The sequence below is a fragment of the Danaus plexippus genome, chromosome 14 (assembly GCF_018135715.1).
Source record: "Danaus plexippus chromosome 14, MEX_DaPlex, whole genome shotgun sequence".
Lineage (NCBI taxonomy): Eukaryota > Metazoa > Arthropoda > Insecta > Lepidoptera > Nymphalidae > Danaus > Danaus plexippus.
This window is the reverse complement of record NC_083546.1, coordinates 719928-733369: the sequence shown is the minus strand read 5'-3', so window position 1 is coordinate 733369 and position 13442 is coordinate 719928. Positions and strand designations below refer to the sequence as shown.

Sequence of the window (13442 nt, the reverse complement as noted above, 5' to 3'; positions counted from 1 at the left end):
TTTGTGATTGAAGGGCGATACTTCTAAGAATACAATCTATCTAAGAGCTACACAAAAGCATATAAAGTATGTCTTTAAAAAAAAACAATTCAAATTCTTGTTCTTAATTACAATTTTTCCTTCATGATGTTTATAAAGATTTTAATCACATATATTTAACTACAACTATCGGTTCATTACGAAACATATATAACAAGCGTTTAATTTGAACGCGTCATTGCGCAATGTAATAACTCACACAGCCAGTATTTCGCAACTAATCTACATAAGGAAATCGTTGTGGTCCAATTGGTTTGGTCAATGACACCTTCTTTAGGCACATGAACCACAACATTTCACATGAACCACAACACTTGCAGATAAGTAGTTTTTTCAATATGAAAGGCATAAAATGTTTTATGTTCACTTAAACCGTTTGCTGTCCCTACCCATTTCAATCTAGGGGAGTTTCTAAAGCTTTTGTAGTTTTAATTGAATTCATATCCAAATCAAACTTTACTTACCAAAGAAATTGCTGATAAATTAAACTTAAAACGATTTTAATATAAAGAAAATGAAAAATAACAAAAAGTTATTTGTGAATCGAGAAATTAATATTGAATTTTGTAAGAGCTTGTCTGCTCTTCACGTTAAACTTGTATCGCTATATATTTTGATAAACGAGTCTGCGAGTACAAAGATTTGTTAAGATGATGTCTCCGGAACGTGTCAGGTCACGACATACGAATGAGACGGTTTAGTACACTACAGATACTATGGAAGTATAGGATTAACAACACTATGCGTTACTCATTCAAAGTGTTATAAAACATCCAATTAACGAATTAAAAGACCTTTAAAATTGTAAGGATGGATGGAATCTTATCACACCTTTCTTAAAAACTACAGATCAATATTTTCAAGTACTAGTTAATGTATTATAAACGTCAGAATATCAATCAAAATACTTCGTTTCAATTATACGGTATATTTGAAATGAAAAGTCCAATAACACAGACTAAAAAAAATCATGACAACGAGCACACACATGTATGAAATTCTCGTTTCATATTATTTAGTAACGTATTTAACTCATTATATTTTGAATGTTCACGACATGCATTGGCTCACATATATTGCTGATTAGTTATGGATGGAACCGTCGAGCGCAGTTAATTACTTCAAGGAAGTCTTTGTCGAATAAAGAATTCTGTGGAGTGCAGACAGCCCAATGTGAGTCACAATTAACAAATTCATTGCGTTGTATAAAAGAAAAAGGTGTGGTCCAAGTTACGATCGAATCAATTGTCATTTCCCAAGGTGATAGAATGTTTCATTGAGGCTGTATCCAATAAACCTCATGTGTTGGACTACAAAATACATATATTAACTCAAGAACTCGCTCGCTTGCTACAATTATTACGACAACAATATTTTGACACTATTTATAACAAATACGTCGGTTATACTGAAGTGTACCAAGTACCGTCTTATCTTCTCTTGTCAACACATTTTTTATTATTTGACATCGTCATTGTACAAGTAAGGTGCGAGGGCGTCTTCAAGTGCTTAAAATTTCGGTTCAGAATTTTGAATAGGCTTCGAAAACCTATTTTACTTTAAAAAAATATACATTTTTTTAAAATTTATATACATAAAATTAAATGGCAAATGTTTTTAAATTAAATTAAAAAGACGATAATAGAGCATTTTTTCTATTTATATATGGATAATGTAAATGTTCATACCGTACCATATGATTTTAAATCCTCTTTAAATCTACACAGATCAATCAATGTTTAAATCAGCTTTGTATTTCTGTGGCTTCGACGTTTGTGTTTTACATCACGTTCGACCTACACAGGACGATGGGTGTCAATTCATATGTTACAGAACAACAATTTGTAATAACATCTCAAAACAATACTAATATATTTAGAAATTGTCTCGTTCGAGATCGTGTGTTATCCAAAAACATATTCGGTGCAAATTAAAATCAAAGACAAACATTACAAACAATATAAAGCTATTGAAATTACAACACATCCCAATTTCAATAGAGAAGATGGCTGAAATGTATCCAACACCTGGCACCCCCTCCTTAAAAATATAAAATCCCATGTCCGTGACCTCACCGCAGGACCTCGTCACAACGTAAGCGCATTTTGCCAGTAGAGCGGTACGCCAGAAAGTTAAGAAATCGATGGCTGTAAATGATAAATAACAGGACTAACTGACGGACATTCACATCTTGTCTGCCCGGACAGACATTCGCATCTTGTGATCACGGTTGCTGAAAAGTAACCGAAACGTCGGGAGTATGTGGTTTTAACAAAAAATAAAGCACGCGTAGTATATCCGAAAAATATTAGTTTCATTTAAATGAATAAAACTCGCGAAAGTCTGAGATCTCATTACAAACAATATGTAGTAGAATTAATGCTCACCTTCCTTTTGCAAGTCGGTTAAAATTTATTAAAGAAAACGTTACCAGAACTAACGTTTGAATGTGTGATAAATTTTCATTCAGTCACAATGACCAGAGACACGCAATACTTATAATGATTGCTTTCATCTTCTACCGGATCGTGATATTCGTGTTCATAATAGAAAATATAATAACTATTATTTATATAGAAAGCGTTAAAAATTACAACGTGAGCATATGCGATCTAGACTCATTTGAGCATTTTCGATCACTCGGGAGAATCAAAAAAAAAAAATAAGATATCAGGAATTCTCACGTTTTAATACAATTCAGGCACATTTGACCCAAATCGCAAGCACAAAAATCACCATTGTTCCATACATTCACGATTCAAACACTGTTAAAATACTTTGCAGACGATTAACAGCGAGCATTCCAACTTGGTCGCAAACACTTGACACGTTACTGGGAAATACTCACTTTTGTGATATAGCCTCAAAAGTTTCTGTAAAATGCATAATGACCGTTCCCGACAACATTAAGCAATATTTAAATCATACATTTTAAATTACGATATACAAATTGATAGAAGAAATAAACTTATTAATTAATTAAAAAAATTACCGCAAGAAGGTAGTTCTAAAATAATATTTAATCTCAACAATCTAAAGCGGTTATTACAGAAGCTTCTTCTGATTAGGATGTACTTTGAAATGGCAACCGAAGAGGATTCATCCATTAACCCATGACTTATAAATATGGGTCGCTATAAACCAGCGAGTAACTCGATACAAACTCCACATCAAATAGGCAATTATAAATATTACACGACCTTGAGCGAATTCTTTAACTAATAAGATTAAAAAAATAATATTAAGTTAATTCTCTTTTCCTGCGATTTATTTCTGTAGAGAATGCAGACTCGCATACAAATTAAATCTTTTGATTTAACTGGAACTTGATGAAGCTTAATCCTTTATCCTTTAACGAAATTAAAATGGGACGAACAAGGAAACTAATTCTATTGATCAGAGAAAGAGCGATTTGAATCTGTTCGATCCCGATAAATATACGAGCTACGTGTAGACTGTTATATCATTGAAATAAAACAGTGCATACATATATACCTAGTAGCCATACAGATTATGGTCAGCTGTATTTAAATATGTTATATATAATATTATATTTATTACCTAAATAAGTTAGAAATGTCCTGTACGGTGTGATGGATGCTAAATAAGGTGCTTCGTGTTAATCTGGAAATCACGATATAACTAACACCCACCATCTCCGACAGTGACAGAAATTTTAAACGTAGAGACAATATTGACATTTAATTTAGCACATATTTTGATCTCGTGAGATTTAATTTGGTACGAGATCGCTTTTTTTTTTTTTTTCTAAATCATCCTCTTTTCTGTTGAAACTTTTTATTCCGCCAGCCCGTTCCTTATGTTCTTTTTAACACTTCACCTAAATCGGTCGAGTTGTGAAACAAATAAAAAATAAACTTTTATTACTACTCCAATGGGAAAAATGAATAGATCTTAAACAATAACAATTTCCACGGGGATTTTGTAATTATTTTTTACAACATCCAAAAATTGTAGGGTTTAAATTTCGAGTACGAAAATATTGATCAAAGGTGCAGTCATGAAAAATATTCGAAGATTCCGATTTATTTAATTCATTATTTTTTCTCGTTCATGTATGTATTTGTAAAGTTTTATTTCGTCGTTTTCGTAATAATGGAGTTAACAATGTAGGTGTGTTTCGGGGGGTAGTTTAGCAAAAAATTCAACACACGACAAAAGCTAGTTAGTTCGGAATTTTAGGAATTTTTAACAAAACCTAAAACATTATTAATGAGGTAACGTAATGAAAATTATATAAAATCAAAAATATATACATTAGTTATACTTACTGTAATTCTACTTTTAATATTTGTTGGTAATCACCATTCTTAACGTTGTGGTACAAACCAGTTACATACTTTATACTGAGTTCTAGTTGGAAGCTAATTTCTCCTTATCACGTAACTTTTCATAGCATTACAAAAATAAATTTTAAGATAATTAACGTAAGCAAGTAAGTGGTCTGTGAATGAGCCCCGATTGTTATCATGAAATTGCTAGGAACTGATATACCGTGTAGAATAAAAATTTTAATAAACCCAATTTTAAATATATACTGGCCATCTAATGAGATCCGAGACTTTCGCGAGTATTCATTTAAATGAAACTAAAAACTTTAGGATTACTACGCCTATTTTATTATTTTAAAAACTACATACTCCCGACGTTTCATTTACTTTGCAGCAACCGTGATCACATCTCGTCCGCCCGTAGGTTTTAAAAATAATAAAATATGCGTAGTAATCCGAAAAATATTGGTTTCATTTACTGGCAGTATAGTCAAGTAAATATACGCCAAAAATACCTAACATCATTTTGTAAAAGTTGCTCGTCATACATTGGTGGACTGATATTAGCAGCAATAATTTAAGAGACAACACAAGGAAAATGATTCTTTCAACTGAAAAAAACAGCTCGAAATCGGTCATTACGTTTCAAAGCTACGATGAAACAGACATACAGGCAGCAACGTCAATCTTACAACACCGTAATTTTGAGTCTTTTTGAGTTTTTTAAATATTAACTTACCTTATTATACAAACAATATGGTGAAGATAATTTCAGCATTTAACAACTTAACTTACTTTTAAAAGGCTCTTTATCTTTAAGACAAATATGTTAGGAATATCTTTATATTTAATTATCACAGACCATAAACATCAAGCTATAAAAAAATTCATAATAAAAAACATTAACCTCAGTGAGATGCATATAAATAACATTAAAAAGTATCACGAGATAACACGAAGATGTGTATCTCCGGACACGAAATATCTTGAAGCGAATCAAATAAGCATTTCGATTTCTTGGAATACGACAATTAATAAAGCCAGAGGCACGCGGTTCTGACGTTCTCATTGACCAACAAACATGGATGGATCTCTACTTCGAAGCTCAACGAATTATTGTACGAATCGTTCTGATTATATTTCGCACGCAATTATTTCCTCAAATGATAACATTTTATTTGCTCGTTCATTATGTAATGAATTAAGACCTTGAGATAAAATCCGTCATAATCTCGATTCGTGTGAACGTTATGAGACGGAATCATTCGTATTTGAATACTGGGATCGGAATGAAGAACCGATTTACATTTGATACAAATACATACACATCAAGATGGTGTGACTTGAAAAGGGAGAACCGTTTTAACAAACGCCTCCTCCATAATCTGATGTAAAACGAAGTATTCTTGTAGCACTTCCAAGTACAGATTGCGGTATTTAAAACCAGGTAAAGAAACATGGTGTTTAATTAAAAAAAATAAGAGGAATATGTTCTTGGTGATTGCCATAGCTATTTGATCCCAGGACCTTTAATATTATATAAGAGGCTTTTTCTTCTTTAATGTTTTTCTATTTCTGCTAATGGTACTAAACAAAAAGAGCAACCTTCAATCTGATCCATGATAAATCAATAGGTTATTTATAATAGGTAAAGTCCTGACTTTCGTTTCTGTAACGTTTAGTAGTTATACAAAAATAATGTACGCTTGAAGATATTAAACACTAGAAATTACTTAAATACGAAATGATTTCAAATTCAAGGCATAAAATGTTTAGCTTAGATTTACATTAAACAAGCCACCAGCATAGAATAAATAAATTCTACATTCAATACACTTTTTAAATGCGTAAGAAGATATTTTAATGTAATTGTGAAGTACAATATTATTCGTGTCCTTAAGAACCTTAATGAAACACTACCTTTATAAAATTTATAAATTTATAAATATTATATTTATCTGAATATAGTTCATACAATTATAAAGAAACACCGTCCGAGTTGTTTGGGAAGAATAATGTTTTCACCTCATATAAGGTTTTATTAGTCTAATACACAATCTATTTAACTGTAATTTATTTAAAAAAAATGTCCAAAATTTCAGTAACGTCACATTAAAAACATGATCGTCTTTTTAGCTCCAACAAGAACTGTTATCGCTGTTAGCTTTGCCTTAAACTAACAGCCGTTAATGCATTGACTGATTGCAAGTACTGTTGCTTAAACGAAAAAATAACTACAGATCGACAGCAGCTTCCTGTTTGTACGACCACACCAGCTCAGACGCACCCATTTTAAGGGTGATCACCTCCTGTTTATAGTTGGATGCATAGACTTGTTTCATTTATGATCTGTTACAAAAACATTATAAACACGCGCTATTTACATTAACCCTACATTATTAGTCCTATATTCTTTCTCAATTTAGTGCTCTCATACGGATTATTGAAAATATTTCAACTACAATTCAATAGTGAACCGAAGTTATGTGATAGTTTATATATCGAGACAATATTGAAATAGTTTAATATTTATCAAACAAAACATCTTCATGCTCTACAAAGTATACAAATAACTAATAGTTCTGGGACAATTCATTTGATTCCGTTAAATTTACTCGGTACTATAAAATGGTGCGCAATAAAAACATTGCGGTTATTTGGTCATTACAAGTTATAACACGATATAACATTATGACGACCGCAATAACAACGAAACACTAACTCCAACATAGTGTTGTATTACACTGCCTTTATGTAAGACTGTATCACTGAGAGGGTAGTTCGACATTCCTATAATAAATAAATTCGGGCTCAACTTCAAATTTTATCGAGATTTATATTGCACCTCCAAAGATGAAGACGAATTTAAATCCAATAAACTAAGTGTAACCCAAATCCAAACCAAACAGATGTAACTCACTAAGCCAAAAATTTTAAGACAAAATCCCTAATTTATGGCGCCGGAGGCAAACAGACGAATCCTTCAAACAAATTAAATGCAAACATTTGCCAACTTAAGTCAATGACATCATAGTCTTTAGAGGGACGGTGGAATTTCAACTCCACTTTTTTTTATAGATATAACGATACCTCGTAACACGGACATTTCTAAAGTACTTAATAAGATAAAGTTAGAAGAGAAACAACGTGAACGGGATAAACTTCATTAAAGTACGCTTCAAACTAATAACATGCGACCATTTAAAATACGAAAACCACTAAGAAGTAACACAGAGCATTAACGAGTTAAAAAATTGGATCAAAAATTCAGACAGTGACAAGTTAAACAGCTAAACTTTCTTGATTAACCAGCATGCTAACAGTAACACAGTAATATTTGTCTAAAAATGAACTTATAGAGTACTGTGGCGTTACCTACTTTTCATCACTATGACTAGTAATATATTTTAATTGTATTGATAAATAAAACGAGTGGGCACCATACCGGTGGAACGGTTCAGCATGTGAGAGCTATTTGCGAACTCGACATGTGCTTCTTAGGAAAGTGACTCATTGAATAACTATCACAGCGAGTTTACTTAATAGCCAACTTATTTTACGATGTATATATTACATTAACAACTATTAATTTTAAACATATCATTATATTAATTTTTATTGTCTTAAAAACAAATAACGTTCAACTAATATGATTAAATTTGGCAGAAGTACATATTTATTTTTTAATTCTCTCCCCCACACAAAAGCTATTTAACTTTAATTTAGGAATCTTCGGAATAATTTCCAAAAACTAAATAATCCAAAATTTGTAATTGAAACACTTATAACAGGCAATAGATTGAGGATACGGCAAATGCATAAAGTACTATAGCGTGGAAAGATAGTGACTTAACGTGATTAAAATACAACGCAGATCTATTATTCAGATTCAGATCAAATCAGATCGATTTAGATCCGATCGTATTTACACACCCCACTACTATCAAGAAGTATACATTTTCCAAGTGCAGTTCCCAGAATTAAAATACTATATACGTATTACGATAATCAAACATCTCATAAATAATTCACATTTTGACAAACCAATGTGACTTTCGCGACTTACAAACTAAACCCTGTAATAGAAATTCAATGTTATTTAATTTAAAATATCCTTATCTATGTTTTTTATTTCGAATCTTTCGTTCCAGGGGTATTATTCATAATGACAGGGGTATAGGCGTAAGCGTGAACCGTCATCCTAAAATAGATCTTCAAACTCAATCGAAGTGAAATCAAGTGCACAAACTTTAAGCTAAGAATAACTGCATTCATACAAAAAAACCAGAAGGTACATAGAATACCATTTTGCTTGCTGGTTTTCTGGACGTACTGTGACGCCACGCCAGCAGACTCGAGTCAAACACTGAGATCATACCAATGATCCAATGGGCTATTTGATAACTTAATTTTCCGGGCGAGTTGTCAGTTGTATAAATGTGAATTTTATTGAATCCAGAAATGAACTGTATCGTACAATGAGATGCAATAATTTGCGGTTTATGAAGTATTGTGAATTGTAGCAAAGTTTGTATTCTTCAGACTCCAGGATATTAGTGTGGATAGATAATATTTGACATTCGATAATCCACATGTACCAATACAGAAGGTATTTATATAAGTAAAATAACTACACTCAAATATCACAGTTATCGGGCTATAATTAATTAGTTATTTTTTATTCCTACAGAGAAAAAATCTATAATAATAGTAACAATAGGACGGGTAGGAGAATTCTTTACGTATTTTTCTATCCCAATTACTTAGCAATGGAAGGAGTAAAAGTTAAGTAAAGCCAGCAGAGATGCTCTAAGTAAATTACACAAATCAATACATATAAAAATAATGAAATAAATATTAATACACTTGTCGATAGAACGAAATCAGCACAACGATCTATTTGATACGGTAATTAACAAACAATCGATACATCATTATAATCACGATGTTAATGTTAAATATATTTCCGTACAGTTATATTGTGAGCCATCATTAATAAGTGGAGACCGACTAAATGATGACACAGTAATTAATAAACGAATATGTAATTATGCTACACAACAATGAAATATATAGCTGTTCGTGTTGACTGAACAACGTATTGAGTTATAAAAAGAATTTTCTTGCAAAAAATATTTAAATTACTATGAAAAATACCATATACTGTTTATCCATTAATCATGCCGAAGCATTAATGCCATCCTGTCATCGAACTCATACCCTTTCTATAAAAACTGTCATTAATGGAGGCTCTGTCTATAATAAGTTGTTTGTAATTTTATCTAACAATAACTATGTTACTTACACTTTATAAACAGAACAACAAAAGTATAAGCCGTATAACATGGAATATAAAAATTAAATAGAAGACAGAAATATTAAGAAACATTAAGACGATCTGAAATTAATTTTAAATTATACGAACATATGTATATATGAAAATGTGTGTGTGTGTGTGTACTAGAACTTCGTAGTTTGCAGATAAGTTTTAGCTTTAATTTAAAAACGACCTTTTTATATAAAAGTAATTCTAACCAAGGAATCCTTAAAAGCACTCGCATTTATTGTTTTAAATAAACAGAACGTTAGCTCAAGGCAACATTCTGGGACCGCAGTCCTTTCTCGTAGTCATCGTAAATAAAATTAATAAATGGAGATATTGATAAATGTACTCACTTTCCGGAGAGCACCAGCGAGAGACTGTCCACCTTGGTGACCTTCTCGTGGGCGTACAGTTCGTGACACTTGAGTTGTCTCACGTTGCGCATACACATCAACACGCGACGGAACTGAAGGCGGGACACTCGCAGCGGCTTGAACAACGCCAGGTAAACCTGCAGACAACAAGACCATGTGTAACACACATTGATTCACTAATCAATCTCATCACTATAAAACTAAAACATTTTACTAAAAATGATTAAGAATATGACCGTACTATTTTAAGCCTTAGTCTTGAAATTCTATGCTAACGTATACATAAAACAAAACGCTATTCACTATATGATTCTTCTTCCTTTTATTCCGAGAATTTACGTTTTGACAATAAAAGTGAGTACGTGGACGTAATTCCAAACCTCAAAATATAGAATTAACAATAACATGCTATTAAAAAGATCGTATCAATACGCCTGTGCGTTCGTAAAAGCCTGAATTGTAATAGGACTCCTTATGTTACATATTAATGAACAAAGATGAAGATTCTAGTGAAAAACAAAACCTTCGTATAAACAAAACAAACAAGATTCATCGAACAAATGATTATTAATTCTATTCCACATCAAAGAAACTTTGATAAACACCTGGTCCGTACCACTGAACTTCTAAGAACTGACACATCAGTTTTAAAATAACCAAAAAAAAAGAGTTGATTTCATTTTATCGTTATATTGCTACTAGCAGAAAATTAAATTTATTAACTGTTGGCCTCTAATGTACAGTTTACAGGGAAACAATCAGATAATTTTTTTGCAAACTATAATATCAGAAAAACCGCAATAAAAAACTACTCAACATTAGGTCGATAAAATATGTGAAAATTTTAAATTTTTCGTGACCTGAGCTCTTTCGCAAGAAATCTTTCATTTTGCAAGCTTCTTTTTCAAAATTATAACCCGCATTGTATTATTCATTATCGGCTATCATTGTAAAATTTATTTTGAATATATTTTGTAGGTCAAATATTCAAAAATTATCCACGTGGTATTCATGACACAGAGCTTCCTGGATAGTTTCCAAGTGGGATTGTCTTTGCCAGATTTATAAGAATACTTGTTATTCAATCAATTTCGATTATACAACGAAGCAATGCGGTAGTTCTACTACACCTTACAAAAATACATTTTCACTTGTTTCACTCTAATATGTGCAGCGACGCTATCGTCGTCGCTAGTTACGTGCTTCGACACTTAAAAATAACATGTTATGATACGCTTAATGTAATTAATTGCAAAACTACAAGCCTAGATTTATCTCTAGGTATAGTAAGTCTCTATTTTTTAGGATAAGAGAAACACGGTTTAAAGATTTTTTCTTTACGAGTGACTGAATTAAGACTCCAGATCTAAAAAATGAGCATTCATAGTCTTTAGACTGATTAGTTGTTTTTATTTTCGACTAGACTCAAGTTTTGAAAGGAAACTGAACATTTTAAAGTCTTTAGAAAAAAGCTTTTTTTTACTGAAAAAATTATAACAAACTCATACTCTTCGCAACCAGTTTCACATTAGAGATAAGTTGAAAATACATGATTTTATGTGTACTGATTTTTATATTATCTTGTTATGGAATTATTTGAACTGTTTTCTTCAATTGAAACCTTCAATATTGTCAATATTTTATGTCTCTTGGAAAATGAACATCAAAATTTAATTAGTTTTATTATAAGTCAAGAAAAAAATATTGAGGCGTTTGCGATATAGCTTTGTGAGCGGCCTGAGGTAGACAGAGCTGAGAAGAATAATAGTCCTAACAGAATATCATTATTGTATACTTTTTTTATAAATCCCTTCTAACTTCTAATTAGTATGAATAACCAAATACAACACTTTCAAAGTGTAAGTAATGTACATTTAGCAGCACGTAATTTTTAAACAAGACAATGGTTTGCATTTCGCTAAGAGCACCTCGTACCCTTTTGTTCGGATCATAGCTCTCAGATACTTACAAAATGGGAGACACCATTCTAATATTTATGGGAAAACAATAAGTTACATTTCCCCGTGTCCTACTTTACAGTTGGGAGTGGCTCGGAGGTATTGTACTTGGAATATTAATCCTACAGATGGCTCTGTTTTGTTCGATATCCAGAAAATTATAAGAAAAAGGAAGACAGGTGTCTTCGATGAAAATAATATTACGTTTATTAAATATATCCGCCATATCAAAAACAAACTATATTTAAAAATAGTCATAAAATTATCGTTTCTGAATCATGATTTATAATCTGTTGCGATGGACGTGGCTGTAATTGAGAACAAACGACGTCAATTAAAAACAGACTCGTTTCAATTTCATTTCGAATATAAATCCTTCGTTAATACTTTTTAATGTATGCACGAAATAAAGTCTAGCTCGCACTACCAAACATTATACTTGCCACTCGTTTGCATTGTTAAACGATATAGATAATTTTCTATCTTTCATTAATATACGTTGAACGTGTCGTGTGCATGGATTTAGAAATCATAATCTGGAATCTATTAGTATCTAGTTTCACCATGAAAAACCGGTGGTAAGGTTGTAGGTTTAGAGCTTGCCATCTTAAGTATAGGACAATAAATCCTTTTTGTTGTTTTATTTGCGGCCTCTGTATTCTTTTCTCGAAAAATAATCGAGATTTTTAATTAATTATAAACGTGTTCCTATCAGGTAGTTACTTATAAACATGAGTAGGAAGAATTGCTAAACATTAAATTACTCCTAACAATATATGTAACAATATAATGATTTAACTGGCTATTAGCTAATCTTATAACAGCAGTCTTCTATCTTATAACAAACGCCTACACAGAGACATTTTATCAACGGAATTGGAAGCAAATTGTTCTTAAATTACATCTCCGAAAAAGGAAACGGTTCATAATATATAGAGCCAGAAGATAACATATTTGACGATATAATGACATAGACCCATTAATGATAATAACTAAATTTATAAACAACCAAAAAGTTTTATGTAAGAAGTATTCAATCAGATCAGAGATTATGAACTTCTTAGTAAAGAGCATTAAAAAAATAACTTTCATAGTCCTCTTATAATAGTGATTAAGACCGCTGCTATACTACCGATAAAAAGTTGAGACTTGTCTGTGGAAATTGTGTTCATTGTGTATCGATCCTACTAAAAAACGGTTTTCCCTCAGGGGTAATAAACGTACAATACCTCCATTGAAGCCTGGGAAACTTACGAACCGATACGTACTAGTTGCCAATTCAATGAAAAACTACTCCTTCAATATGAGATAATCATTGTGCAATTTTCACACAAGAATATACGTCTTGGAAATATACGATTATGTTTGTAAAATGTATTAATGTTTTACTATAGAGGATACATTTTAAGGGTCCCATAAACATTATTACTATCGACAATAAACTCGTTGTCAGTTA

General features: G+C 31.6%; 1 protein-coding gene across 2 annotated transcripts in view; it reads right to left on the bottom strand.

Moving 5' to 3' along the window:
- LOC116769445 (blood vessel epicardial substance-like) overlaps window positions 1-13442 on the bottom strand; it is a 32294-nt gene that overhangs the window by 11807 nt on the left and 7045 nt on the right. For both annotated transcript variants that reach the window (XM_061522591.1, XM_032660542.2), the window contains exon 2: window positions 10008-10165. In XM_061522591.1, coding sequence (XP_061378575.1) covers window positions 10008-10165 — 158 coding nt within the window. The remainder of the gene's footprint in view (window positions 1-10007; window positions 10166-13442) is intronic.